At 52.4% G+C, this 27,995-nt stretch overlaps 12 protein-coding genes across 12 annotated transcripts; 6 read left to right on the top strand and 6 right to left on the bottom strand.

Annotated features, from left to right (window-relative positions):
* Nucleotides 1-121: 121 nt before the first annotated feature.
* On the bottom strand, nucleotides 122-1,349 carry PV08_08016 (uncharacterized protein; the record flags this gene model as incomplete). The annotated part of the gene is made up of 4 exons (XM_016382342.1): nucleotides 122-294; nucleotides 377-611; nucleotides 674-849; nucleotides 974-1,349. The coding sequence occupies 4 exons, from the start codon at nucleotides 1,347-1,349 to the stop codon at nucleotides 122-124; spliced, it is 960 nt and encodes a 319-aa protein (XP_016233045.1).
* A 611-nt stretch (nucleotides 1,350-1,960) lies between these two features.
* On the top strand, nucleotides 1,961-3,679 carry PV08_08015 (uncharacterized protein; the record flags this gene model as incomplete). Its single annotated transcript, XM_016382341.1, has 2 exons — nucleotides 1,961-2,133; nucleotides 2,215-3,679. 2 exons carry the CDS (start codon nucleotides 1,961-1,963, stop codon nucleotides 3,677-3,679), a joined length of 1,638 nt encoding a protein of 545 aa, XP_016233044.1.
* A 351-nt stretch (nucleotides 3,680-4,030) lies between these two features.
* On the bottom strand, nucleotides 4,031-5,191 carry PV08_08014 (uncharacterized protein; the record flags this gene model as incomplete). Its single annotated transcript, XM_016382340.1, has 2 exons — nucleotides 4,031-4,196; nucleotides 4,275-5,191. The coding sequence occupies 2 exons, from the start codon at nucleotides 5,189-5,191 to the stop codon at nucleotides 4,031-4,033; spliced, it is 1,083 nt and encodes a 360-aa protein (XP_016233043.1).
* Nucleotides 5,192-5,997: 806 nt separating this feature from the next.
* Nucleotides 5,998-7,958, top strand: PV08_08013 (uncharacterized protein; the record flags this gene model as incomplete). The annotated part of the gene is made up of 2 exons (XM_016382339.1): nucleotides 5,998-7,560; nucleotides 7,620-7,958. The coding sequence occupies 2 exons, from the start codon at nucleotides 5,998-6,000 to the stop codon at nucleotides 7,956-7,958; spliced, it is 1,902 nt and encodes a 633-aa protein (XP_016233042.1).
* A 100-nt stretch (nucleotides 7,959-8,058) lies between these two features.
* On the bottom strand, nucleotides 8,059-10,216 carry PV08_08012 (uncharacterized protein; the record flags this gene model as incomplete). Its single annotated transcript, XM_016382338.1, has 4 exons — nucleotides 8,059-8,991; nucleotides 9,051-9,915; nucleotides 9,985-10,064; nucleotides 10,121-10,216. 4 exons carry the CDS (start codon nucleotides 10,214-10,216, stop codon nucleotides 8,059-8,061), a joined length of 1,974 nt encoding a protein of 657 aa, XP_016233041.1.
* Nucleotides 10,217-11,316: 1,100 nt separating this feature from the next.
* On the top strand, nucleotides 11,317-13,426 carry PV08_08011 (uncharacterized protein; the record flags this gene model as incomplete). Its single annotated transcript, XM_016382337.1, has 5 exons — nucleotides 11,317-11,721; nucleotides 11,771-12,012; nucleotides 12,078-12,438; nucleotides 12,498-12,753; nucleotides 12,816-13,426. 5 exons carry the CDS (start codon nucleotides 11,317-11,319, stop codon nucleotides 13,424-13,426), a joined length of 1,875 nt encoding a protein of 624 aa, XP_016233040.1.
* Nucleotides 13,427-16,815: 3,389 nt separating this feature from the next.
* On the bottom strand, nucleotides 16,816-18,207 carry PV08_08010 (uncharacterized protein; the record flags this gene model as incomplete). The annotated part of the gene is made up of 5 exons (XM_016382336.1): nucleotides 16,816-16,842; nucleotides 16,892-17,167; nucleotides 17,231-17,517; nucleotides 17,582-17,706; nucleotides 17,759-18,207. The coding sequence occupies 5 exons, from the start codon at nucleotides 18,205-18,207 to the stop codon at nucleotides 16,816-16,818; spliced, it is 1,164 nt and encodes a 387-aa protein (XP_016233039.1).
* Nucleotides 18,208-18,687: 480 nt separating this feature from the next.
* On the bottom strand, nucleotides 18,688-19,098 carry PV08_08009 (uncharacterized protein; the record flags this gene model as incomplete). The annotated part of the gene is made up of 1 exon (XM_016382335.1): nucleotides 18,688-19,098. One exon carries the CDS (start codon nucleotides 19,096-19,098, stop codon nucleotides 18,688-18,690), a length of 411 nt encoding a protein of 136 aa, XP_016233038.1.
* A 2,187-nt stretch (nucleotides 19,099-21,285) lies between these two features.
* Nucleotides 21,286-22,495, top strand: PV08_08008 (uncharacterized protein; the record flags this gene model as incomplete). The annotated part of the gene is made up of 3 exons (XM_016382334.1): nucleotides 21,286-21,465; nucleotides 21,526-22,137; nucleotides 22,193-22,495. The coding sequence occupies 3 exons, from the start codon at nucleotides 21,286-21,288 to the stop codon at nucleotides 22,493-22,495; spliced, it is 1,095 nt and encodes a 364-aa protein (XP_016233037.1).
* A 101-nt stretch (nucleotides 22,496-22,596) lies between these two features.
* Nucleotides 22,597-23,566, bottom strand: PV08_08007 (uncharacterized protein; the record flags this gene model as incomplete). The annotated part of the gene is made up of 2 exons (XM_016382333.1): nucleotides 22,597-23,330; nucleotides 23,392-23,566. 2 exons carry the CDS (start codon nucleotides 23,564-23,566, stop codon nucleotides 22,597-22,599), a joined length of 909 nt encoding a protein of 302 aa, XP_016233036.1.
* Nucleotides 23,567-25,116: 1,550 nt separating this feature from the next.
* On the top strand, nucleotides 25,117-26,121 carry PV08_08006 (2,3-dihydroxybenzoate decarboxylase; the record flags this gene model as incomplete). Its single annotated transcript, XM_016382332.1, has 1 exon — nucleotides 25,117-26,121. One exon carries the CDS (start codon nucleotides 25,117-25,119, stop codon nucleotides 26,119-26,121), a length of 1,005 nt encoding a protein of 334 aa, XP_016233035.1.
* A 238-nt stretch (nucleotides 26,122-26,359) lies between these two features.
* On the top strand, nucleotides 26,360-27,913 carry PV08_08005 (uncharacterized protein; the record flags this gene model as incomplete). Its single annotated transcript, XM_016382331.1, has 6 exons — nucleotides 26,360-26,536; nucleotides 26,691-26,801; nucleotides 26,894-27,288; nucleotides 27,355-27,463; nucleotides 27,538-27,693; nucleotides 27,746-27,913. The coding sequence occupies 6 exons, from the start codon at nucleotides 26,360-26,362 to the stop codon at nucleotides 27,911-27,913; spliced, it is 1,116 nt and encodes a 371-aa protein (XP_016233034.1).
* Between the last annotated feature and the right edge of the window lie 82 nt (nucleotides 27,914-27,995).

Raw genomic sequence — 27,995 nt, 5'->3', positions numbered from 1 at the left:
GGGTTTTAACAATGCACATCCAGTTCGCTACCGAGTGCAAGCTCGAGAATGCTGACCGGAGTGCTATGATCGTCACCCTCGTCTACCTTGAGCCTTGTTGATGGTTTAGCTCGGGGTCATATCAGTCTGCTTTATAGACCCTTACTTTGTAGCCGTCGACCCACCTGTCCTCGATGATGACCAGCTGCGTCTCCTGGGTGGTTTTGAAGTATCCCTCCTCAGTATAGTCATCCTTACCGACGTCCATAAAGCCCTCTTTGGCTTTCGATCGCGGTACGATCATCAACGAGTGGCCTGGCGGCGTCAAGCAACTAGTTAGCGATTGGACCGGTTCGAGTAGATCCGTGTGCACAGCACGGGTTTGTAGAAGACTGACCGTTGATGCTGTTGTCACAGGCGATCCTCATCATGCAACCGGCGCAATCCTCCTGCTCCCCAAACTCGATGCCGTGCTCGATGAGCCACGACTCGTACTCTTTCGTCCGGATGGCGCTCTTGATCCAGCACGGCGCGACGTAGCTGATTCTGATGCCCTGCTCCCAGCTGGACCGACGCGCCGTACGCATGAATCCACGGAGCGCGTATTTGGTGGCAGTGTACTCCCAATTGCCCTAAGGTGCCCAAACGGTTAGCTCTCAGGTTTCTCCGTGAGACATCTCGCCCTTATCCTTACCGGCGAGTCAATCCAGGCGACCATGCTGCCCGTGATGATGAAACATCGATCCCGATCCTCGGTTTCAGGCTGTTGACGGAAGTAGTGGACTGCCAATTTCCACGTGTAGAGCGTGCCGTCAATGTTCACTCGGATGATGTTGAGGTCGGGCTTTGTTGGTTCTCCATTTGGATCTGCTCACGATCAGTCTGATTGTCGTAGCACCGTCAGGCACCCAGGCCAGAGACCGTCTCGAATCTCGCGTGGATGACTGGCATCTTGGCCGACAAGTGCAACAATCTGTCTTGGGGAGGATCTCACCGTCCAGGTTCCATAGACTATCCCCCGAGCTTCGACTGATGCCGGCATTTGCAATCACGATATCGACGCTGTTGCTGGGGCTCTTCTTCCTGGCCGTCTCAAACATGCGGATCTGGTCGTCCCAGTTGCGAATATCGCACTTGACAAAGGCCACTTTCTCTCCATCGGCATTCAATTCTTCTTCTAGCTCCCTTCCTCGTGGCTGAAGGTCTCCAAAAGTGACGAAGGCTCCTGCAGCTGCAAAGGCTCGCACCATAGCTTCACCCATGCCATTTGCACCGCCTGTCACGATGACGGACTTCCCTTTGACCTTTGACCTGTCTGGCACCACGGTGTGGTCGACCGGACCATTGTAAGTGTATCGAGGGATAGGCATGTTGAGCAGACTTTTGTTCAGGCTGGTAATGATGGTGGATTGAGTACCTGAGCTCGAAGAACACAATTTGCTTGCGAGGCTTCTAACCTTCAAATCAGCTACAAAAAGTCACGGATTAAGTTGTGAAATTGTGTCCGCCTGACAAGTCACAACTCTTGCTGCCATACGTCTCATCCTTAGGATTCACTTGGATTCGATTCCACTCTCAGGAATCTTGCGGTCGGAGGCTCGGCCGGTAAAGGCCACTCACTCCTTAGCACGAATCGCGTGCCGGGGTAAACTGGACCATGACGGCCTGTGCTTGGGTTGGCCGTGGGGACCCCAATGTGCCCAGCCGGTATTCCCTTTCTGCTCTGCCGAAGGTCTCTGACTACGTTAGCCTCTCGGAAGTGCTGGCTAAGGCATGGTGAGTCGTGGGGAATGGAGAAAGGTAAAATGCATTCCTCATATACAAGGATCCGAGGTTATCAAAAGCTCTGTCTGAACAAATGAACAGGCAGACACTCCTCGCGCCATCACATCCACAGTATCTGCAAGAGTCAAATCCTTCAATTTGGACCATCCAAGGCCGACAAGAAGGGTGCTTCATAAGCCAAAGGCCCGCAGTCACCATGGGAGACGCCGGCGAATTTTCCACAGCACAGTCGAATGACAATCTCGACTATGATGTTCTCATCATTGGCGCCGGACTCAGCGGCATCTACTCAACTTATAAAATGAGGCAATATGGCCTCCGGGCAAGAGTACTCGAGGCGGGCAGCGGAGTCGGGGGCACTTGGTTCTGGTAAGAAGATTCCCGGCGAACCGCTCTCCCTGGACTTTCCTTCCAAGAGGCACCATGGATATTGATGTGCCCTCGATCTAGGAATCGTTACCCGGGCGCAAGATTTGACTCTGAAAGTTGGTCGTACAACTTCTCATTCTCGCAAGAGGTTCTGGACGAATGGAGCTGGACCGAACACTTTGCGCCCGCGTCAGAGACGCTGAAATACTGCCAGTTCCTCGCGACCAAGTTCGACCTCGAGCGCGATATGCAATTCAACACCCGCGTCAAGTCCGCCCGTTTCCAGGAGGCATCCCGCTCCTGGCTGCTCACAGACACCGAAGGCAAAGAGTATACCTCGCGCTTCCTCATCACTGCCATGGGGCTCCTGAATGAGCCCACGTACCCCGAGATCCCCGGCGTCAAGGATTTCAAGGGAGTCTCGATGCACACGGCGCGGTGGCCGGACAATGTCTCGCTGGAAGGCAAGCGCGTGGGCATCATCGGCACCGGCGCCACAGGGATCCAAACGATCCAAGAAATCGTCAAGACCGTGGGCCATCTCACTGTGTTTCAACGGACCCCGAACTGGTCGGCGCCTCTCCACAATGCAAAGATCAGCCCGGAGGAGATGGACCGGATCAGGAGTCGGTACCCCGAGATCTTCCGACTGTGCAACGAGTCGTACTCGTGCTTCGTGCACGCCGCGGACAACAGACGGACGTTCGACGTGCCAGAAACGGAGCGACTGCAGTTCTGGGAGGATCTGTACGCACAGCCCGGGTTCAAGAAGTGGCTGAGCAACTTTGGCGACATCAACACTGATCGCGCGGCCAATGCGGCCTTTAGCGATTTCATCGCCAACAAGATCCGACAACGCGTGCATGACCCCGAGACGGCGGAGAAGCTGATCCCCAAGAATCACGGCTTCGGCACGCGCCGTGTGCCCCTCGAGACATTCTACTTTGAGGCGTATAACCGACCGAACGTGGATCTGATCGATATCCACGAGGATCGCATTGAGCGCATCACCGAGACCGGGATCAGGTTGACGAGTGGGCACCAAGTCGAGCTGGACGTTCTCATCTACGCGACGGGCTTCGACGCCGTTACTGGCGCCTTTACCGCCGTCGACTTCCGCGGCACGCACGGCGAGTCGATTGAGGAGGTCTGGTCCGAAGGGCCGCGGACACAGCTGGGCCTGTTCGTGCACGGGTTCCCGAACATGATGATGATCCTGGGCCCACATCAGATGTTCGGCAACATCCCGCGCAGCATCGAGTTCGCGGTCGACTGGGTCTCGGACTGTATCAGGTACTGCGCCCAGAATGGCATCACGCGCGTCGAGGCCGTGCCCGAGAAGGTGGACGAGTGGACCGAGCACGTCCACAAGTGTGCTGAAGGCATGCTGGCAAACGAGGTCGACTCGTGGATGACGGGCATCAACAAGAACCTCAAGCACAAGCAGAAGAGGATCATTGCGAGGTATTGGGGCCCGGCGCCGGGCTATCGGAAACAGGCTGCCGACGTGGCCAGCCGGAAGTATAGTGATTTGAGCTTGTCGTGAGTGAGTCGGTGCCCACGTTGGGCGAACGACGATAGCGCCGCGTCAGCATTCAAGCATGTGCACCAGTTTACGCGAGCCAGGATCCTGACGAGACTACTGTAGGTGATTAGACGGTCACAGAATACAGTATGACAAGACATAGTCTTAGGAGCATGCATATTCTTGCTTTGGCCCTCGAGGTGTTACGGAATTCTGAGTGCTTGGGTTGGCTTTCCGTTGTGTACATTCGTACTCATATTCATACTCACAGACAGAACTACTTGTTTTGCATACAGAATAGGTGAGGCCACCTCTCAAGATTACTAGTTAGTAGCCCTGGCCGTGGCAGTCCTAGTAAGGACAAGGATAGTGTCAATGCTCTTGGACATTGAAGACTCCAGACGCCGATGGCCTGCTCAGACTCCATGCGATGCCCTCCTCCATGACCTGGTCCCACGCCGCCGACGCCGAGAGCTTGTCTCCAAACCGTCGAAAGCCATGAGGCACTCCCTTGAAGACGTGGATGTTCGTAGGCACGCTGTGGATGGGGTCAGCTCAATCCATGTCCCGGGGGGGGGGGTGTGGAAACCAAGGCACGCCATGCACACTCACTCACCCGTTGTCGGCCAACATCTTTCCAAACAGCAGCCCCTCGTCCCTCAGCGGATCATGGCCTGCGACGCCGAGCGTGGTCGGCGGGAGAAGTTTCACCTCCTCCGGGCGCGCATTACCCGGGTTGAGCCTTCGATCCTCGGGGTCGGGATCCGCGACCCTCAAGAGAGAATTGAACTGGTTGATCCGCTCCACGGGCAAGATGGGCGCGAACTCGTTCTGCTTGTACGAGGACACCTCGGGACTCTTCAGCAATGCCGTTCGAGACCCGTGGTCGCACTGTTGGCCTGCGTACGCGAGCGCAGGGATCATGAGGACCTGTCCAACGATGTCGACACGCTCGCCGCCGAGGGCTTGACTTCGACTTTGAGCTCCAGACCGCTTCATGGTGAGCGCCGCGGAAAGCCACGCTCCGGCCGATATCCCGCCGACGACGATGCGGTCTGGTCGGACACCAATCTCCGCCGCGTGCGCCTTGGTCCAGTCCAGGGCGTCTTCGGCGTCGTTCCAGGCCGTGGGATAGCCATACTCTGGTGTGTGGCGGTAGTTGACGTTCAAGACCGCCACCCCCGTGTTGATGGCTATCCGCGCGCAGATGGCGTCCTCCGAGTCGAGCGTGCCGAAGAAGAATCCTCCGCCGTGAAAGTGAATGTACACGGGCAATTGAATCTCTGCGGGCGCCGACGATGGTCGGTAGGTCCGGGCTTCAATGGCATGACCGTCTCGAGCAGGGATGGTGTGGTTCGTGAGCACCACTTGTGAAGCGATCGGTGCAAGGTCCTTACGAGCAGCTTCTTCTCTCCCGCGATTCGTGCTGGCCTTGAGGCTCTCGAGAGAAACACTCTTGTCGAAGGAAGGGAGATCCGCTGCAATGGCGACCCACTCAGTGCTCGGGATCCCGTAATCTGTGAAATCTGCCATGGCAGAGTCGCGCGAGAAGGACAGAGGCTGGGCCTGGGGACTCCGTTGAGTCTCGCGACTTGACAATGTTCTCCGTCTGTCGACGAAGGCGTAGGGCAAGGCCCGACGGATAGATGAGGATATCGATCAGCCGTGCCGTCGATGCCCTGTAACGTGCCAGTATTCCCAGCAACCTATTGATCAAGGATAGGTAGAATATCCCGGAAGACCAAGGCTTAGTCCGTTGTCGTCGTCCAGGGCTGTTTTGCTCACACGCCAATCCTGTCGAGAGTTTAGCCGGAAGCTAGCTTGGGAAATATGGCGGGATGGAACAACGATCAATGCACATCTCTCACACTGGGTATGCCCGATTGAAGAGCGGCAAACTATAGTTGCGCTGGGCTTTGGATATGCCGAAGGCACGTACGCAGCAATACCGATTCGTCCCGGCTTAAAAGGTGGAGACGGTTTTCTGCATTTCGACCCGGGGCCGGCATCAAGAGCCTCTGGGAGTCTCCGTCTCGTCTTGTCTAGGCACCTCGGTGGAAGTCGTTGTTCACTGCGGGTAGTATCCGGTCTTGTGCATATACAACAGAAAGCCGAAGGTACTCAGGTGAATGTGTGGGTCGCAAGCATGGCATGCATGGCAAACAAGAGCTGTCCAGCTGGATGCCGATGTTTGGCGTATTGCACGGTTATCATGTTTCTGTCTCTTTTTTTTTGGCAATATCCTCAAATATATACATGGATATCCGCCATCATACAGTCCTTGTTGCAGTATCCAACTCTTATCCTGCTTTTGATTCCCAGCTGTCTGTACCTCCAAGATGGTATTCAGTTCCCCTGCTTTCACCCCTCCACTCCCAGAGGTGCCGGACACATTGCCACTGTGTGACTTCATGTTCGATGAGCGATATGGTAGATGCCCCGTCTCCAAGTCGCTCGACCCGTACACCTGCGGCATCACAGGCAAAAGTATTTCGGCAAAAGAACAGAAAGTGCGTGTCGAATACCTTGCTCGATCTTTGGCGCACGAATTTGGGTGGAACGTGAACGGGGGTACCGAGTATGACAAGGTGGTGGGAGTGTTTGCCACAAACACAGTAAGTCATCGGTCACTTCAGCTCAACGATTTACCCAATCGCTGCGCCTCGCTGGAAGCTGATCGTCTCCTCAACGTCAAGATAGATATTATGACCTTGAACTGGGCGATCCATCGTATCAACGGCGTCTCATCTCCGGCAAACGCAGCATATTCGGTCGAAGAGTTACGACATCAGTTAGAGTTTTCCGGCTGCAAGGCCCTCTTCACCGTCGAGCCGCTTTACTCGATAGCACTCAAGGCCGCTAGTCTGGCAGGTCTGCCTCGAGACCGGATCTTTCTCTGCGATGTGCCAGGGCAAAAGCCGACGCCGAGCACACACAAGACACTGTCTCAGTTGATAGAGGCAGGGAGGCTTCTCCCTGAGCTCGAACCGATCCGGTGGGAGAGGGGCCAGGGCTCTCGTCAGACAGCCTTTTTGTGCTATTCAAGTGGAACTTCGGGGCTTCCGGTGGGTTTGACGACTTCATGGACCCGCGCGTTCACTTCCAAGTCGCAACTAACCAGGTGTTGTTGCGAACAGAAAGCAGTAATGATCTCGCATCGCAATGTCATTGCCAACACAATGCAGACGTGTCTGTATGAGAAAGCGAGTCGGGATGCCATCAGTCCTGACTATCGCGATGTGGGTCTCGGTCTCTTGCCCCAGTCACATATCTACGGCCTCGTCATCATCGCTCACGCTTCAACATGGCGGGGTGATCAGGTCATCATCTTGCCCAAGTTTGAGCTGAAAAGCTATCTGAATGCAATAGTCAGATTCCGAATCAACACGCTGTACCTGGTCCCACCGATCGCCATAACAATGGCGAACAACGAGGGCCTGCTGAAGAGACATGATCTGAGCTCGGTCCGCCAGATCTTCTCGGGCGCGGCTCCCTTGGCGAAAGAGATTGCCGACGCATTGCTCGACCGATACCCCAGGTGGAAGATTCGACAAGCTTACGGGTTGACCGAAAGCTGCACCGTCGTCACATCTACCAGTCACCGTGACATCTGGCCTGGATCGTCTGGGTGCCTGCTTCCAGGATGTGAGGTCAAGTTGATCGACACCGAGTCAGGGGAGGCGATCACCGAGCACGATAGAGCGGGTGAGATTCTCGTCAAATCACCCGCCGTCGTGCTTGGGTACCTCAAAAACCAGATTGCGACAAGTGAGACGTTCGTCGACCTCCCCGAAGGGCGCTTCTTGCGAACCGGCGACAAAGGAGAATTTCGAAGAGCTCCAAACAGTGGGAACGAGCATCTTTGGATCGTCGATCGAATCAAAGAGTTGATAAAAGTCAAGGTACGTGTAAGATCAAATTCACAAGACCAGATCATAGTTTCTGACTCCGTGACTTGCAGGGGTTTCAGGTCGCTCCGGCGGAGCTGGAAGCGTTTCTCCTCAACCACCCCGCAGTAGCAGATTGCGCTGTTATATCGATCGTCGACCAAGATGGCTGCGAGAGTCCGAAAGCCTACATCGTCAAGTCCCAGCCAGCCCTCACTCGAAACGTTTCCGACACGGCCCTTGCCCGTGAAATCCAGCAGTACGTGGAGGATGGTAAGGCTCGTTACAAGTGGATCACAGGCGGCATCGAGTTTGTCGACACCATCCCCAAATCTCCCTCAGGCAAGATCTTGAGGCGCCTCTTGCGTGACCAGGAACGAGAGAGGCGAAGGGTCGCAGGGGCCAGAATCTGAAGCTATGGGAAGTTGGGTTCACACCTAGCGGACCAATGGTCCGACCGCCTGGTTTCGTTCTGTGTGGTTGAGAGCCACGACGCCAAACTGTAAGCCAGGATCACATGAACAGCTTCGGGTCTGTCCAACTGTCCAGACCCTCAAAGAGGTCTTGGAAGTGCAACATGGACGAATCGTCCAGATCAGGAAACAAGAACAAGTCCATGCTCTTTTGCGCCAAGAGCTTCCCTACCACCGGACTTGTCTGCGTCGTTACAAAGGGAAAGTAGTCGATCCAGTCTATGCCGCCGTGCAGCAAATCCTCCTCACCTTCAGAGGGTAGCGAATTGGGCTGACCAGAGCTCTCGATGGGCGCTTGTGCGCGGAAGCTCTCACGAAGCCGAGCAAATCCTTGCTCAAAGACATTAGCGGTGGCCCACATTTTTTTCAGTTCTTTAACGGCGAGGGTGAGGATGTCGATGTCGGCATCGGCGCCAGGCCTCAGGTGTTCAGTTCTTGCAGCTTGTAACAGCGGAATGAACCCCATACCGCAATACCAACACGTTATGCCCATGAGCCCTCTAGTGCCACTTCTGATGAGGATATCCTTCAGGATGCGCGCCAGACAAGTGGCAGCCATTATGGCTGGAGGGAGCGCCTGGGGGATAGGTTGAGAGGAATTTCTCTTGAGATAGAGAACAATGATGATTGTCAAGTACGGCAGATGCAACTGGTGCACGTGCCGGTTGAAGTTTGTTGTGTGGCCCATACCAATTGGCAGTTGTAGATGCGGCGGTAACGAACGAATCCAGTCGATCAACTCCCGAGCCAAGTGTGAGGGAAAAGACGCTGGCGAGCCGTTTGATGAACGTGACAGATACTTGGCGACACGTCCGATGATGGCGCAAAGACGTACCCAGTGTATGAATATCTCCGCGTCTGTCTTATCTTCGAGCTCAGGGAAGTCATCGAGAGTTGGCTCGGCGATGTTGCAGTCCTCTACGTCGATGACACATGGCTTGCCCTGGCAGATGGCAGTCAGCCGCTCTCGGGCCTACATGGAACAGTTAGCGGGGACTGGAACATGGCGGCTCCTCGCTCCGATTGACTCACGAATGCCGTCCACCATATCCTCCTCCGCAACCTGACTTCATTGCTGGAGCGTCGTTCGGATTCACGATGCCAGCCCGCCTGCTGAGCATGTTTGATCACCACCGACGTCCACCACCACGACGAATGCCTGTGCACGACAGACGGAGGTCTCGGCGACCACCAGTAGAACAAGGAGACGGCTATCAAGGAGGTGAGAAGATCAGGTTCCTCGTCGTCGTAGAATCTCCGGCGGGCGCAGTCATAGTACGACGCCGGGCCTGCATGAGGAATCATTGGAGGCTGGATGTGACTGCCGACGAGTGCCAGCGCGTTATCTAAGAGTGGAGAGCGTGCCAAATCACTGAACAGCGTCGCTCTATCTAACACTGGGCACCATGGGTAACAATACTTAGAGTAGGTCTCTGCAAAGCTCTGCTGGAGGTCTGGTTGCGACACACCGAGGAAGTCTGGCTGCTTCCTAGCTGAGACAGCTTGGCTCCTGGCGTCGTGGTCGTTTTCTGGGCCGTAGACCTGCAAATAGCCGGTATCGACAAGATGGCGGACTGATCCGTTCTCAGACGCTCGCCAGTCTTGTGACGCATTGTTGGACACAACCGATTCTCTCCCGGCGTGTCGTTCGGTCGGACTTTCAATGGTTGGTTGGCCAAAGCTGGTGAAGGAAGGCCGTGCCTGGTATACTTGGGCATTGCTCGCGTGATTCAGTGAGGGGGGTACCTCGATATCGGTCTCATTTTCGGTCGAAGGGTTGCCGGCATCATTGACGGCGTGTCGATTTCCACTCCCATCGCCCGGAGGAGGAGTCAAGGGCTGCAGAAGTTCATTTCCTGGAGCCTGGCGGAGCTTGTCCCGCTTTGGTATGCGCACTCTGTGATCGACGAGCGTTATTAGAGCTCATGGCGCGCAACCGTTGTTCCCAAGGCGCTTGAAAACATACCGACATGCTTTACCAGATGAGATACAATTGGAGCAATCGGCACCTCCATGCAGGGTACGCGCTTGGAGGTCACAGCGAATCTAGCACGTCTTTGTCAGTCCAGAGACTCATATTTCGCATAAGCTCGCCAATTGACCTTCTTCGAATGACACGTTTCACACGCTAATTCTGCGCGCTTCCTCTTCGCTCGTGGCGCCGAGAACTGAAGCCATTGAGTTCCTGTTGCGGACATAGGATCTTTCGCGATCTTGGTTCCGTTCAGTGCCACGGGGATGCAGCGACTTGGTAACGGCGTAATGTGTGATGCTGGCGAGGACCTTGTTAGCGAAGTTGGTGTAGTTGAAAGAATGGGTGGTGGTCTTGGGTACCTCGGTTAAGGGTTTAGCAGATGACTAACTAACTAATTTAGGTGCCTGGGGTTGTTCGTGGCCTGCGTAGATCGTTCGAGGGGCCTGGGATAGACTGTAATAGCGTGCTGGGCTGGGGAGGAGGGGGGAAGAGGGGTTTGGGCGGGGGAGATCGCTCAAGAGGCCCTTGGAAGCAGGCGAAAGATTCTTCTAGGCGAGGAGGGCGCCTAGAAGGCCTAGACTTTGCTTCTACAAGCACCCCCGGAACCTCCTCCTTTGGTACGGTACCTCACCTGCAAAACACTAATCTCAAAGCACCTCAGAGCCTGGTTGCCAAGCTCACTCCTCCCACCATCGACTCATGTATCTCTGTCTAGAATCTATTGCGAACCTCTGTTCTGACATGCCGAAGATCTACGCGTCCGGTTACAAAATATTTTGACGCTGCAGGTGATCAGTTTAGCACAAGTGATCGATCCCACACCCTCCACTTGGTTTGCGCCGAGGCATGGGGGCCGTCGGCTGTATTGGCGTGTATTGATACAGCCGGTGCCGGTATGCTCAAGTAGGGATGCCGAAAGACAAAACCGCCGTTCGGTAACTACTGGAGCATCAGAGTGTGAGGGTGTCGGTAGGTGTCGGTAGTGGCAAATGCGTCCTCTGCGGCTGCGGATCTCTGCAATGTCTGATCCAGAGTATGTCGGCCACGAGTCTGTCTGGACCATCAGCATTCCACTGAGCTACCTTGGCTGGCCGAGGTTTCTTGAGGAGACAAGGAGCCCGCTTTTCGACTTGCCGGAGATTGGGAACTTGTTGTAGTGAGGGCTGAGCATATCGCCTGATGTGGTACTCGGACGCTAAACATCGCTTGGGTTATATCTGGCTCAATCCCGATAGCCTCAATTGTTGGATGTGAGTTACAAGCCCTGTAGAGCCAGACCACGATCAGATCAATACAGCATTGTAAACTTGGCTGGGTGAAGCAATGGCGCCCTTTCTCGACATTACCGGACAAGTCACACCGCCAGTCACCGACGGCGAGGTACCAGCCGTGTATAACCTGGACGCAAAGAACCTTCCCGAGTCCCTATCCCATTTCACGCTCGTCAATGGGAAGCTGGGGGTTCGTGACGCTGCGATCAAGGAGGATTTTAGCGAACATGCCATTCCGCTCAACACCGACTTTGCCTACACCCCAAGGAAGCTCCGGGTCATAACCATTGGAGCTGGATTCTCTGGCTTGCTGGTCGCACATAAGTTCCAGCATCGCTTTCCTGAGCTTCAGGACATCATCGATCACAAGATCTTTGAAGCACGAGCAGACGTTGGGGGGACCTGGCTTGTCAACACTTATCCTGGCGTCCAATGCGATGTGCCTTCACATATTTATGTGAGTCTGCCAAGTGCCTCGGGTTGACATAAGCTCTGACGACGAACAGGCCTTTCCTTTTGACCCCAATCCAGACTGGGAGCGTTTTTACGCCAGTGGAGCTGCTATTGAGGAATATATCAAGCACACGGTCAAGAAGTGGAATCTTGACCGTGATCTTCATCTCAATACCAGGGTCATTGCGGCTGAGTGGCAAGAAACTTCTGGCCAGTGGAAGGTGACTGTTGAGCACAATGGCAGACAACGGGATGAGTTTTGTGAAATCCTCATCTCGGGTCAGGGTGTCTTAGTGTATGTCTTTCTTGGGATCAATTTCAAGTCGCTCGTTGGATGGATCCACTGATTCCATGTGATAGGAACCCGGCGTGGCCCAAGATCCCTGGTCTTTCCGACTTCAAAGGCCATGTGACACATTCGGCCGACTGGGACCATAGCTTTGACTATTCCAACAAACGCATAGCGGTGATTGGTAACGGCTCTTCGGGCATCCAGATTGTGCCTCAGATGCAGAAACTCCCCGGCACCACCGTCAAGAACTTCATCAGAGGCCCTGCCTGGGTGTACTACCGAGTGCCAGCTTCCAAGCACCTGGGCAGAGACACCGATGACCTGAATCCAGCATATACCGAAGAGGAGAAGAGACGGTATCAGGATCCCGAGCAGCATCGACAATATCGCAAAGGAATTATTTCACGTACAAACAAGGCATTCCGGCTGGTAAGACACCATGCAGAATTCTACTGCTGGTGTGGACTTGATGCTGACCGAAAATGTAGTTCATCAAAGGAGAGCGCAACGATGAAGTGATGCGACTTGCCACAGCACAAATGTCTGAGAAGCTGAACCATGACCCCGTCTTGTGCGAGCAATTAATACCAAAATGGGAGCTGGGCTGTCGCCGGGTCACACCTGGTCCTGGCTACCTCGAGTCGTTTATGGAGCCCAACTGCTCACTGACATCGAGTCCCATTACCAGGATTACCGAGAAGGGTGTTGTCACCGCAGACGGCGAGGAGTTTGAATGCGATGTCGGTAGGTTACCCTGCTCTGTCTCATACCGTACGGCTGAATCAAGGCTAATCACCCTCGAACAGTCGTGTGTGCGACAGGGTTCGACGTCTCCCACGTCCCGAAATTCTCCATGATCGGCCAGAATGGTGTCAATCTCGCGGACAAATGGGCCAAAGAGCCAGAGTCATACCTCTCAGTCGCCACAGATGGGTTCCCCAATTATTTCATGATGATGGGTCCAAACTGCCTAGGAGGTCACGGCTCGCTGGTTGAGTCTCTGAACTGGACCGGCGACTACTTTGTCAAGATGATCAAGAAGATCGCCACTGAAGACATCAAGTATGTCGCACCCAAAGCGTCAGCGGTGGATGCATTTGTGAAGTACGGCGACGAGATCCACAAAACGCTGGTGTGGACTGGATCTTGTAGTAGCTGGTACAAGAGAGGCAGAGTGAATGGCCGAGTCACCGCCTTGTTTGGTGGAAGCGCAGTGCTTTTTCATCGCTTGATCAGCGAAATTCGTGCCGAAGACTATGAGATTGCCTACAACAGTCCCAACCCCTTTCGATTCATGGGAAATGGCTTTACGGAATGGGAGATGCAGGAGGATAGCGATCTTTCTTGGTACGTCGAGATTCCGGATCCGCTACCAGAGGCACGAACACGGACACAGGCACAGGCAAAGGCAGCGTAATATCTCGGCTGGGTTCGAGGTCAGCACCTGGGAAATGGAGTTCTGGACAGACTCGCTGTGTAGAGAGGGATAGACGATCGACTCAAGAGGTAGAATTTGTGAAAGCCCCTAAGCATGAAATTACAGAGGACGGAATAGGAAATCCCTGTCGGCGATAGGGTGATGGGTCTGTAAAACACACAACGCCAAGGCGCTAGGCCCGATTAGTCTGTAATATATCTCCCCCATCCTCCTCCCCCTCCTCTGTATTATGCACAACAGGGTTCTCACCTACCTATTCCTGCGCCCATCCTGATGATATACAAGTCCTATATCCTGTGATGTGAGGGAGAATCAAGTTGCTAGCAATCTATATAGTAAAAGGCTTCCTCCTTGCATGACTTATTGCATGACTTGCTATAGTCTCGACCTGTGATGCACTGAACATGTAGAGAGAGGAGAGAAAGGGATAATCGAAAACCCTCTTCCAGAATCCAGACGGAGGGGAGTGAAATGTGACTACGTGATTAGCTCGGGTAAAATGACCCGTGAGGATGCCAGGAACCGACGCTGCTTTGTGGCGTTATTCCTTAACCCGCAAAGGCACTTCAACACCCCCAATTAGCAACTCCTCTCCCAGGCCGCCGCCGATTTTCGCACTGGCTTGTTGGAGGAAATTCGCCCAGACACTGCCACGAAGAGGCTTGCCACTCTGGTTACTAAGCTCATTGTCGTAGTCGAAGTGGCTTGCGGTGGACTTCAGTTGGGCTTCTGCAACACTGCTCAGTGGCTCGGTGGAATCATCGGGACATTGTAAGATATCAGCCAGGCAGATCGATGTGTTTGGATGATAGGAAAAGTTCGTTGCCAGGATATGCGTTTTCACGGCAGCCACAGTGTTCCAACAGGAGGAATTCCTATGCGCAAGACACCATCACGGTCGCACGCCATCAGCCTGATCATTCTCTTGATGGCACTGTCTCAGCAATACTTGGACTAGTGGTTGTTCCAATCAAGGATCATGAGATGACGGGCATCCATGTGACCTTCAGCAAGCCAACAATTCATCCTCGCTAACTCAGGTCCCCTCAGCACCAGGCAGTCATTCCGTTAAGTTTTGTTGCCTATCCATGCAAAATACGAAAGTACCCTCACACTCTCTCCAAGGAATTGTAGGCACTCAGTTGATTGTGACGTTGCCCCACACGTGTTACCAGCATCACGCCAGAGCCCTTGATGTGGCCAATAGTTATCTCGGCGTGCGTGTTGTCCTACCGCCACGTCAGCGTGCTCGTGATTGAACGAGCACACCGTCATACGAGGCCAGCGACATGGAGTTTGACGAGGTCTAGCTTCAACGGTGGCGGCCTCGTATATGCAAACTCATGTGGTTTTTGGACCTCTCGCACTTATTATCGTCTGATCTTGCAATACTACCGGTTTCATTCTACAACAAGAGACAAATACGCATGAATTCACTGACGAGCTCTGATGCCGAGTGATTTCTAAAAACAACCTTGAGGAAGAGATCTCCAAGGGAAGTCAGGTCGATTTGGTCCCAGCTGCTCGATCTCGTTCTTGATAGAAAGACTTTCCATAGTCAGGTTCAGGTGAGGGATCCACAGCGTCCCACAAACCAACTATGCTCAATCCCAAGGCGGCGCGCACATTCCTCCCCCTGCTCACGCGTTTGTCAGTACAGGACAGTCAGAGTTTACTGGGTCTCATTGTTGCGTATCCATATCGTCCACGAGTCTCCAAGACACCCGTGGCGACAAGCTTATTGGGAGATATTGAGGTTGATCACTTGGTCGAATAGGGTGTTAGTATTATGAGCCGTGAAGTTGATGGGAGCAATCTCCAGGCGCGTCTGAAAAATCTCCTTAGCTTTACCACAAAGCATGGAAATACTTCCGAAAATACGACTAAGAGCACAGAAGTTCGCACTTCTACTCTCACCGACCACCAAAAAGTGTTCCACAGACTGAAAGCCGACGAAGAGATCCGCAAAGCATTATTCGCCGAGCACACTTGAATTTTCAAAGAAGGGCGAAATGAAGGTTATCTGATCACCGGCATCAAGATCTGCTTTGATGGCCGATTTACAACATTGCAAGAGCACAATTTTCGCCTCGACCTCAAAGGAACGATTCCATTGGGGAAGTTCGCAGTGGCGATGGGACTGTAAGGCTTTATCGGCGACCTAAAATGTGAGCTGGAGGTATGGCGGAAGCTGCGCTACGAAGCCGAGGCGCAAGGTGTCGGAGAGCAAGTCTTCGACATCGAGTATCGGCAAGTATACAAACACATCACGGGACACGTGGTTATGGATCCCTTGACCGATTTTGAGCCAGGAATGTATTTGACACCATCGGTTGAAAGAAACTTGTACTTTTCTACTTCCTAAGGAGGTGGAAGTATATATACATCGAAGTGACGAAATAGAAGCTTTCCTACAATTTCCAAGCATGCTGAATGATTCCATGAGACTTTCGTGAATGTCATGATAGTTGGTTGAGCCTCATATCACAACACCTCCACGGAACTGCTGCGAGGTCCCCACACCCGTTGGCAGCGACACCATCCATCCTCCTAATTCAACAGTCTACGATCAATGTTGGCGAAACCTGGAAATGTTAGATTCTTCAGCATTTATCTACGCAGTCTCCAGCTTCTAAGATGAACCACAGAAAGCGTGGAAGTGAGAGAGTGCAGTTATAATTATGTACAGGAACCGAGGCATCGAAACCCATAGACACCGAACGTTGAGATATTTATCTAAGTTGGTACCCAACTTCATTCGGTCTACTAGGGCATCGAGCAAAACTAGGTACGAAAAACTGCTTTTGCGAGTGGTATGCAAGAGATATGTGAGCAGCTAGATTGAGTTTCAGGGGGAGACGTTCACCTCTACAGCATCATGAAAGTTCCCAGAATCAAGCTCTCTGACAATAATCTAAGTCATTAATCACCCATGCTTTTGCGGAAGACGATTTACCAAGAAGGGAACGGAAGAGCGACTCCGACACCAAAGAGAAGAGCGAGATACCAAACGAGCTGTTCGATGTCAACGATGAGACAATTGTCCATGAGAGATCCTGGACACCACAGTCGTAGTCTTATCCGTTCGCCTTAATCCTCACCCCAGCCTCCTGCGTCCCATGGTAATGCGGGAAGTGGAATTAAAAGCCGTGCGATGTTGATTAATGCCAGACACAGCCGGTCTCGCGATAGCCGTCCCTTAGACATTTAGTCGCAGTACAGGTCCGCCTCAAAAAGATGCCCGCTGGTCGAGTAAACAAGATCTGGTAGTCGATGTCCTACATGATTGTCCTTTTTTCTGGAACGAACCGCTGTGCTGTTGAATTTGACACCCGTGGTGCAACGTGACTGCTTTCGTTATAATCCGCTTACAGTCCTTCCCACGGCTGGTATGACTGCTTATCTGTTAGCTGGTCACCTACACTGAGCTGTGATTTCACATACAGGTTGTTTCCGTGGAGCCTGGATCCAGGCTGCCATCTGATATTGAGTGTTATCTGCAGGGGTAAGGCCCAGATGGTACTTTTCTTCTCCAGTCCACTGGAACAGGAAACTCATGGGGAACGGGGCTTGGTAGTCTCCGGCGTCCTGAATCGCTTCCACGTCCTCTTTCGAAAGGCCGATCCGCAATGCCTCTGGTAATGCCTTGACATGTTCAACAGTCTGGACCCCCACGATTGGACAGACATAAGTCGACTGGTGGAGCAAGTAGGAGAGTGCCTTGGCGTTGCGCAGTCAACACACACAGTTCACCGAAGACTGGGGATACAAGTGAGTACTTACTACAGCCTGGGTCGTGGTTTTCTTGGATTCTGCGACCTTCTCCAGTGCTGTGGACACCTTGATATCCGCTTCGCGGAAGCCGTACCCTTTATGAGCATCTGGGTCCTTCATTTTTGCCTCCCGTTCTTGCGTGGACATCAATTGGCCTCCGCCGAGGGAAGCCCAGGGAACGATTGCCATGCCTTGGTCTTCGCACATGGGGATGATCTCGGCTTCCATGTCCCTGTACGCAGCATTCCATCGACCTTGGTACACAGAAAACGGTGTGAGGCCGTGGCTTCGCGCATCTGTAGCACCGAGTCAGTGTGGTGCCAGGGACGAAGCGAGAGCATCGAGAGATCCGCAGCGTACACGCATTTGCCTTGACACACACCCAGGCTGGAGTATCAGACACCCCGAGGTACAATACTTGCTTCGCCATGACGTAGGCGTGAAGATGCGTCATGACTTCTTCCACTGATGTTGCAAAGTCCCACCTGGAATCGTCAGTCGAATTGGTCATCTGCTGTCATATCCTGAAAACCTCACCAGTGGACGTAGAGGATGTCAATGTAATCTGTCCTTAGCTTTGCCAAGCTGTCTCGCACAGAGATATGCATGCTTTTCGCCGAATTGCCCGTGTAGTTACTCTGCAACGGCAGTTCTTTCCTCTGGTACGCCTTGTAGCCAGCCGAGTACTTGGTCGCAACGACCATCTGGTCTCTGTTTCCTCTCTTCTCCATCCACTCACCGATCAACCGTTCCGAGTCCTCGCCATTATAGGTGTTGGACGTGTCAATGAAATTGCCCCCTAGAGCATAGAAGGCATCAAGCAGAGAGTCGGCGTTTTCGTTTTTACCGAACATCTCGCTCCATGAGCTCCCAATGCTGATGCCACCTAGACATAAGGGAGAGACTTTGACGGATGCTGTGGGGGAGAGGATGCGGTGGTATGCCAACGGATTATCGGGCTTTGGAGGCGGGCTGAAGAACGACATAGTCGAAAGGTCACAAATGCCATACAACGTGCTGAAGGTCTCTTTGTGAAGTCGTCGAAATTAGGCAACATATAAGGTATCAACCGAAGCTCCCCCCGCATGACGCCAAGACAGGGGCCGAGACGGGAACGGAAGGAGCATTTGGGTTCCTGGTAATAAAAGATCGGTGCCACCGTAAGCAGTCTGCATTAGCGCAAGTCTAACGAGCTGAACTGTGGCGGCCTCTTACCCGCGAAAATTTCCCAGATATCGGGAGCGAGTAGCAGGTGGGGGCCTGGAAAAGAGGCATCGAGGGGAATTATCTGTGCTGTTTGTTCACGGACCTGACTTATTGTGGCGACAACACGCCACTAAAATTTGGCCTATTGGACACAATACGGAGCCTCGAATTGGGTCTACTGTCAATGATTCGTGAAGCCATACCGAATCGCTTTCGGATGAAACTGGTAAGTTGGCTCTGCAGACGTGTCCCGGGTATTCTCACGCCGCTTTCTTTGCATATTCCTGATCCCCGACCTCTTCTTCCCAGGTGACCCCGCCAAAGGAGGTCGCCTGGTGACACATGTAGCTGTCGTTGTCTGCTCCATGCCAATGCTTGGTGCCAGGCGGGCACCAGATAACATCTCCAACATTGATCTTGACCGGTTGACTGCCAAAATCACATACCCAACCCGCGCCGGTGACCACTCTTAGAATTTGACCCTTTTCATGTGTGTGCCAGTGCGTCCGAGCCCCTGGAGTGAAAGTGACATTGGCAATCGACATCCCTTCCGCGCCGAGGACAGGGTCAATGTACACGTCGTTGCCGGTGAAAGCATTCGCAATGGCTTTATTACCGTGGACGGAGGGTGTCCCGCTGCGAGAGGCGTGTGAGATTTGCATCCGAGGCATTATGTAGGATTGCCAAAGTCGAGTTTGGCGGTGCGCTTGTATCAACGAATCCGATTTGTAGAATCTATTGTGGTGGTGCGAAAGTCCTTGATTGACATCAGGGACAAATATCCTGTCGAGGCTGTCGTGGCTCGGCAAGAGAGGGAGGCAGGACAATATACATTCACACAGGGCCTCATGTTGGTTAGACCCGCGCCAAATGGAACTAGGATCTATTCCTAATTGGGCCTTATTATTTTACTAGTGGTATTGCCATTACCACTTGGTATGACCTCCATTGGCGTCTATCACAGCCTGACAGCGTTGAGGCGTAGAATCAACGGCCTGTTGGAACAGATTACCCCCATCAACTGCGTTTCATGCCTCTGTGATGCGTTGGCGGAGCATCTCATAGGGGATGCGTTGTTCTCTTGGACAGTGGCGGTCTAACTAGTCCTTCATCTCATTTTATATCGTCTCAACGGGGTTAAGGTCTGGTGAGTAGGCGGGCCATATAATAGGAGTGATATTTCTCGCGTAAAACTCCTTCATTACCTCCTTACTTACATGCGCTGGAGCATTATCCTGTACAAATAGAAGTGATATAGCTCTTTTCTGTATAGCTTGTTATAAATAGTCATCAATGAGTGATATAATTCGCTGTTTATATCGTGCCGACTTGATAGTTCTCCAGTCCTTCTCACAGAATAGATATAGACCTGGTTGATTGCCTGAAAAGTAGGCCCAAAATGTTCAGCCTTGTTTATATCGTCGACGCTCGACTGTACAGATTGGATCTAGTGCCTCATCATCTCGACGAGTAACCCAAGTTCGTCGATGTCTTCCAGGTGTTATCCATGTCTCATCACTCCATAAGACACTTTCCTATTACTCTTTTGTCCATGAAATTGTCATGGTTCCCGTGTTGGTTGTGGCATGGGTTGTGACCGGCATACGCCCGTACACTGTATGGTTCGGGCTAACTGATTAGGTAGGTTAGCCAGGGCTGGGCTGCATCTCTGTTGTCTGTTTACATCTGAACGTAGCTCCTTGAGCTACGTCCTCGTCTTCCTGCTGACCCTACCTGGGGCTTACAGACTGTTCGTATATAGCTCTGACAAGAATACACATCAATCTCACCCTGTCCAAGGTCACTCCGTGACAGAAATATATTTTCTAGTCTATTCTAGACGCGCTAATCGATTCACCTGTGAAAGAGAAGGCTTTTGTAGCGTAATATGACGACGATAGCCTCGTATGAGAAGCGCGTGTCGGATCGACTCTGCACCTATTTCACTCTTAGGCTAGAGAGTCTCTGCAACTTATGCCAAAGTCATGTGTCGAGACTCTTTGGACTGAGTGATATAGTTCTCAACTAAATCAATCTCCTCCTTAGATAGACGAAGAGGTCTTCCTGAGTTCAGTGAGTTGTGATGTTGCGGGGTGGGATGTTCATGTTGACAAGAATATTCAACTGCGCGTTGAGTGACGCCTAGGAACTCTGCAATATATGCATAGGTATGACCAAGTCGTCTCATGAGGAGGATATCTCGTCGCTGGTCCCGCGTGAGTCGATGAAGCCTAGGAGGCGTTGAAGGAGTCATGGTTGTGAGTACCTAGGTAGGTAGGTAGGTATGCAAGGTCTAGTTTACAGGCTGTAATAAAACAAGTCAATACCCAGCACGTGATACGGTCTAGCCTATATAGGGTTAGCGCGGGTCTAACCAACATTAGGCCTGTGTGACTCTTCTTGGCCATCAATCCTTGACCGTAGTCTTGCGTGCAAAGCCTACGCAATGTCGTGGGGACGAAGCTTGGGTCACTCGGCAGCGCGCATGGCACGCCAATTCTTTTTAGGAGCTGGTTGATTGCGGACACTACTGCCGGGAGAGGATGGCAAATCACATGGGGCGATGGTACAGTACTCGTACACCGGCTGCAGATTGCTTATGCCAAGGCCCATGGTGGAACCGAAGAGGTCACGTCCGCAAACTTTCTCAAGCAAAGCCATGAAGGGACTAACGTAGAACCTATAACTGCCGATGAGCAGATGATTTAATGCCGCTTCATATCTGCTTTGCGAGGAGCGTTAGGTATTTATAATAGCAACCATCCGCGCATGTTCCACTGCCCTCTCCTGGATAAATCAAGCTCCAGGACATACCCAAGCCTTCAGATACCGGCGGTTCATCGACGCACCGAGACACCATGGCTGGCACCACCGACTACCAGTTCGTTGGATGGCTAGGCCTCGACAAGACTGCTGACCAGGGTAAAATGGTCTGGCAAGAGTTTGAGCCCAAGGCATGGGAAGAAACAGACGTCGACATTCAGATCACACACAGCGGCATCTGTGGCTCGGACCTCCATGTGCTCCGAAGTGGCTGGGTAAGTCTCCTCGATCCAAAACCATAAACCACTCTGGCGAACGCTGAATCCATTCGCAAGGGCCCGACCCCATATCCATGCTGTGTCGGCCACGAGATTGTTGGTCGAGCCGTCCGCGTAGGCAGCAAAGTTGAAGGTGGTATCAAGGTGGGAGACCGAGTGGGTGTCGGCGCTCAAGGTGATTCGTGCTTGGGTCGTGTGCAAGGCCATTGCGACGAATGCGCGTCAGGTAATGAACATTTCTGCGCCAGGCACGTTGGCACATACGGAAGCTTCCATCTGAATGGCGACAAGTCATACGGGGGTTACGCATTGTACAACCGCTCGCCGTCCCACTTTGTATTCAAGATCCCCGACGCCATTCCTTCTGCTTCGGCAGCAGTAATGCTCTGCGCTGGCATCACAACATATTCGCCGTTGAAGCACTTCGGATGTGCACCGGGTAAGCGGGTCGGGGTCATCGGCCTCGGGGGTCTCGGGCATTTTGCCGTTCTGTGGGCAAAAGCACTGGGTGCAGAGTGCGTTGTCGCCGTTTCCCGCAAGAAGAGCAAGAAAGAAGATGCCCTCCGAATGGGAGCAGACAGCTACATTGCAACAGACGATCATCCAAAGTGGAACACCGAGTTTGCTGGTTCCTTTGACCTGCTCATCTCCACCGTCTCTTCGTCCAAGGTATGCTCTGGAGGTCATGGACTATAGACCACAAAAGATTAACCAATCCATCTAGATGCCCATTGCCGGCTACCTGTCTCTCTTGAGACGGGACGGCACTCTGGTTCAGGTTGGCAATCCTGACGATGGGGTGTTTGAGGTACCGGCGCCTGGTTTAATCATTGGAAGGAAAAGACTTGCTGGCTCGATGATCGGCGCACCAGGAGAAATTCGGGAAATGCTGCAGCTGGCAGCTGAGAAGAATGTAAAGCCATGGGTGGAAGAACGTCCGATGAAGAGTGCAAATCAGGCGATAGTTGACATGGATAAGGGCAAGGCCAGATACCGGTATGTGTTGGTAAATGAGGACCATCTGTGAGGCCGTCTGTGAGCGTGGTCTATCTGATCGTACGTCCTAAGCTGTGTCACGAGTGGAAAGAGCTTTTCCACCAGAACAACAACAGTAGTTGCATGACGCTGTTATCTCGGAATACAAAGAGTATCCGGAAAGAGCTTCCGCTCGCCCCGTCGAATCCTCCAGTTGTTCGTTGCTTTGAACAGACGATGACAGCCTTGCACAACCGAAGGCCACTTTTTGTAAAAATCTTCGCCGATCTCCCAGCTGTCCGGGTTACACGGATCACCCCAGACGATAAGGCTCTCCGATTGTTTGCCGTGACGATTGTCCACGACGTCATGACAAAGTGGTCCATCGTCATAATCATCGCCTAGTAGTAGAATGTTATTACGCATCCTTGGATCGGGCAATAGATCGATCCATGGATGGTGCTCAACAGTAAGTTGCAAATTGGTAGGCCTGAGGTTTGCGGGACAAGTCGGGACGGCTGCTTGTTTTCCGTCGTGGGAGCGAAAAAAGGGTGAGATAGCCTCACCCTGAAGCCACTGGTTAACAAAACCAAGAGTTTTATCATTTGCCATGAGCGCTCGGAAAACGTTGAATTTGATGAGCGTCAGCAGGAGGTCCGTTCGCGGAGACCCTTCCAGAAATCGCGAATAAGCATAATCCTCGAAACGAGCGAGAGACCTCTGTGTCTTCTCAACGTCACCCAAGCACAGCCATAGATCGATCGGTGGCTCTGATGTCTCTGAGCACGAAGTATCAGGGCCTCGACTACCCTGCCGCACACCCTCCGATTCCGCATCTGGGTCTTTGGACGCGACGCCGAGCTTTCGCTGCATCATTTGTCGCCTTCCTGCAAGGTTGAGTTAAAGACCATGGCTGGAATTAGGATAGTAACCCATAGATTTACTTACTCCATGCCCTTTGATGTAGGCGATTCTGAATTTTCCTCCGCTTAGCGGGATCAGTCGTTCCACTCCAATCATCGTCCCGACCATGCATCTCATTTTGTAGGCGCACACTTAGAACAGATGGCAGGATGATGTCGTCATACACCCCTATAGTTAGATGGTCGATATTTTTGGACATAATAGCTCAATGAATGCGAAAGATAAGCTGTAAAAGGGTCTCGAATCTTGCAATGATCCCTGAGGAGAGGGGTTGATACTGCCGGCCAGCAAGGCAAGTTTGCCGGGGAAGGGTCAAAACAATGAAATTACGGCGCTAGTCCCCATCTAGAGACCGCTTCTTCGTCCTGCTCCCTCGCTTGCCCTGACCTGATGTACCACCACTGGCATGCCACCACAAATTATTATTTCCGCCTGTACTGTACAGTGCTGACAGAAATATTGAACATGTCGTTTGAAAACTGAGCCAGAAACTCAAAGAAATTCTAACAGGCCCTTACAGAACTCCCAATAGCCGTTTCACCAGTCCTGCAGGCTTACCACGAGAGAAACTGTCAGGCGGGATGCAATCTCTAGGTAATCTAAAAGTCAGTGGTCCAATGCGGCACGTATCAGGGCACAATACTTGGCACAATATTCGGAGGTATGCGGGGGTACATGAATTTGTTAGCAACTGGCACACAAATCCATGTACCAGTATATACAATTGCCATATGTCGAGAGGACCAGGTTATATCGGTAGAGGCGCGGAGTTTCACAAGTCGGGAACGTCGGTGGCGACGCCGATTGCTGCTGGCATTGCGGCAATGCTGCTGGGATATGCGCGAATACACGAGGAACATCTACAAGAAATGCTTGGGCCTAGCGACAAAGCGAAGCTCGCAAGGCTGTGGAGAATCACCGGAATGTGTGTGCTGTTTGAGAAGATGGCCACAGAGATGACGGACAGATGGTCGCACTTTCATATCAACAAGTTTACAGCCATCTCACATCAGCTGAGGTTGTCTATGATAGCATTGGCAGCTAAAGAGGCAAGAGGTTGACGAGAGGCGAGCGAGCCCTGGAGCATGTTTCGCTTGTCTCCAGAGATGGGTACATATACTTGACGAAACATGACGAAAAGAAGCTGAGCTAGATATCTTTTGATTTACTGATCAGATCTGTGATCGTGAATGTGGGCGTGATTAAGCACCTGCCTGAGGTAGAGGTAGTTAGTTGTAGGGCAGAACGAAACGGTAAAGTTAAGAAAGATGGATGTCGCGGATCAACAATGCGCGACCAACCCTTAGCCGCCTGGACGTACTTGTGGTATCAAAGTGGTTCAATACCCGACAACCGGGCATGTCTCGGGCCGCCGCCCACCAACACAGTCGTTCACATACTCCGCTCTCCGCTACGGCATCCGCACCCCACTGCTTCTTCTGGTCCCTGGTTTGACCACGGCGTGCGTGCGATGAATGGGGTCAGAGCCGGTACGGGTAAGACTGCAGGGTATTCCAGATCTCGGATAGGTTAGAGCACCTCTGAGAGACATCGACTTGTCGGTTGGGGCGGCACCAGGACCATGAAACCTGCATACATATATAATGCACCGTGGAGTACACGGCACATTTCCCCCTCTAGACCCTCTGATGTTCACCTAAGTTTCTATCCCTGACCATACTAGTTCGATATTCAACTGAGTTTCTATTCCTACCATCACATACTGTGTCAGCCACTGACTCATTCACAATGCTGGGCAAAATCACGTTGGAAGATCACTTCAATCTGCCGGATTTCGCAGAAAAGGCAAAGTGGTGGGCAGGTCTTTTTGCAGTCGATGCAGACAAGCACGTCCGCGAGATCAGCGATGTCGGCAAGATCAGGCTAGGTTACGCTGACGAGTACGGAGTCGGCTACCACATTCTCAGCTACACGGCGCCGGGCATCCAGGACATTGCCGACCCCAAGAAAGCAATTGAGCTGGCGAGGCAGGTCAACGACTACATCTATGAGCAGATCAAGGACAAGCCAGACAGGTTTGGTTCATTCGCGACGCTCTCGATGCACGACCCTGCCGAGGCGGCCGCGGAGCTGAGAAGATGCGTCGAGCAATACGGGTTCAAGGGCGCCTTGGTCAACGACATCCAGATCGGCCCGGACGGAGAGTCTCTGATATTTTACGACAAGCCCGAGTGGGACGTGTTCTGGCAGACGTGCGTTGAGCTCGACGTCCCCTTCTATCTCCACCCGAAACAGCCGACTGGCGTCGTGTACGAGAAACTGTGGGCGGACCGGAAATGGTTGGTCGGCCCTCCTCTGAGTTTCGCACAAGGAGTGAGCTTGCACTTGCTGGGTATGGTCGTCAACGGCGTGTTTGACAGGAACCCCAAGCTTCAAATCATCATCGGCCACCTGGGCGAGCATATACCTTTCGACCTCTGGCGCATCAACCACTGGTTCGAGGATGTGAAGAAACCGCTTGGCCTGAAGGAGACGTGCAAGAAGACCATCAGGGATTACTTCCGCGACAACATCTGGATCACCACTTCGGGACACTTTTCAACGTCGACTTTGAAATATTGCATCGAGGAGCTGGGTGGCGCCGACAGGATCATGTTCGCAACCGATTATCCGTTCGAGTGCTACAAGGACGCATGCACGTGGTTTGACGGCTTGAAACTCGACGAAGGACAGAAGGAAGCAATTGGAAGGCAGAACGCATTGCGGTTATTCAAGCTCAAGGATGTTGCTTAGAATGTATTTCTCAAGAGTACTTCATAAAAATGATTAGATTCTGGCGCGCAAGTTGAACATAAGATAATGCCAGACAAGGCTGAAGATTACGTAAAGTAGGTAAAGCGACAAGGCTGAAGCATTTCTTGGCAAGTTTGTTAGATTTGCCTGGGTCGATTTATTGATCGCTACATCATCGCATTGCGCTTCGAAGAAGTCGTTCAAGTTCCAAGGCCACGAGCAATATTTTTGTGTCAAGATGGTGGACGATGAACGACCAGACGAAGGGCTGCAGACTGGCTTTCCACGTTCACCCTCCTCCTTTGATGCTGATCCGCGAGTGTCCTTTTCCAAACTCGATGGCAAGTTCATCCTTGAGACCGATGAGGGCAACGAGTTCGAATGGGACAGTGCCCTGAGAAGATGGATACCTGTGGTAGGCATAACAACATGAGTTTTTCCAAAGGACCCTTTTTTTCTGCGCCAGGAACCACCACCACCACCATTACCACCTGTTCTATATACAACGTGCGCTCCCTGGGAGTTGAGAGGACTCATTCTAACGTGCTGGACACCGTTTCTTCGTATAGCTGGATCAGTCGCTGTTGGAACAACAAGGCGAGATATATAGGGTGGAAGGGGTCGACGAGAATGCTTCTACGACACAAAAGAAGAAACGAAAACAGCCGAATGACGCTGAAGTGAGTGTGTACTTTTTTCCTCCTCGGAAGCCCTTTTTCTTTTGTGCCCATAATAGGTTCATGCTATGTGGAAACTGACAATACGCGTCTAGGCAGGTCAGAAATCTAAGAAACCCCGAGTCAACACGGCCGTCTATGTCACTTCAATACCCCTCGATGCAGACCAGGAAGAGATCCAGCACGTGTTTTCGAAATGCGGCGTCATTGCGGAAGAGATAGATTCAGGAAAACCGCGCATCAAAATGTACGAGGATGACAAGGGACAGTTCAAGGGCGACGCGCTCGTTGTATACTTTCGACCCGAGTCTGTAGCTCTAGCCGTGCAGATGTTGGACGACTCCGATTTCCGCCTGGGCACTGAAGGCCCCATGGGGAAGATGAGGGTCCAGGCTGCGGACTTCTCATACAAGAGTCAGCAAGAGGCACCTGCGAAGACGAACAAAAAGGACCAGAAGAAGATCATTAAGAGAACACAGAAGATGATGGGGTGAGGATGACGTCCCATTATTAGCAAACCCGCATGTGGATGTGGCACTACTGACACTGGAGCCAGAAAACTCACCGACTGGGACGATGACGACCCCCAAGCGATCCCCGACACGAGCTCCAGATGGGACAAGGTTGTGATTCTGAAGCACATGTTTACTTTGGAAGAGCTAGAGGTTAGAGCACGCGAGACCCCGGCGGTGTTCCCGCGAGATGAGAGAATTCAAGTCTAACGTGATTATTCACATAGGAGGATCCGGCGGCTATGCTAGAAATCAAAGAAGACATCCGTGAAGAATGTTCCAAGCTAGGCGAGGTCACCAATGTCGTGCTCTTTGACAAAGAGCCAGCGGGGATAGCCAGCGTGCGGTTCTCAAACGCCGAAGCCGCGGCAGCTTGTGTTCGGGTAAGGCTGTCACACTCTACGGTTGATAATCTCCTTCCTAACCTCCTGGCAGCTGATGAACGGTCGATGGTTTGACGAACGGCAGCTCGAGGCGTACATCGCTACCGGTAACGAGAAATTCAAGAAATCAACCGACAGGTCCGTTGGAGACGACGACGAAGACGACGAAGAGGGCGGTCGACTGGATAAGTTTGGTTCATGGCTGGAGCAGGAAGGTTGACCAAAAAAAGTAACTACTTACGTAGTACCTATAGATGGGGTAATAATAACGTTATACGCGTTAAATGTACAGTAATTAATTC

The sequence above is a fragment of the Exophiala spinifera genome, assembly GCF_000836115.1.
Source record: "Exophiala spinifera strain CBS 89968 unplaced genomic scaffold supercont1.6, whole genome shotgun sequence".
Lineage (NCBI taxonomy): Eukaryota > Fungi > Ascomycota > Eurotiomycetes > Chaetothyriales > Herpotrichiellaceae > Exophiala > Exophiala spinifera.
Note: the sequence above shows the minus strand (reverse complement) of the source record. Positions and strands in the feature narration are given on the sequence as shown.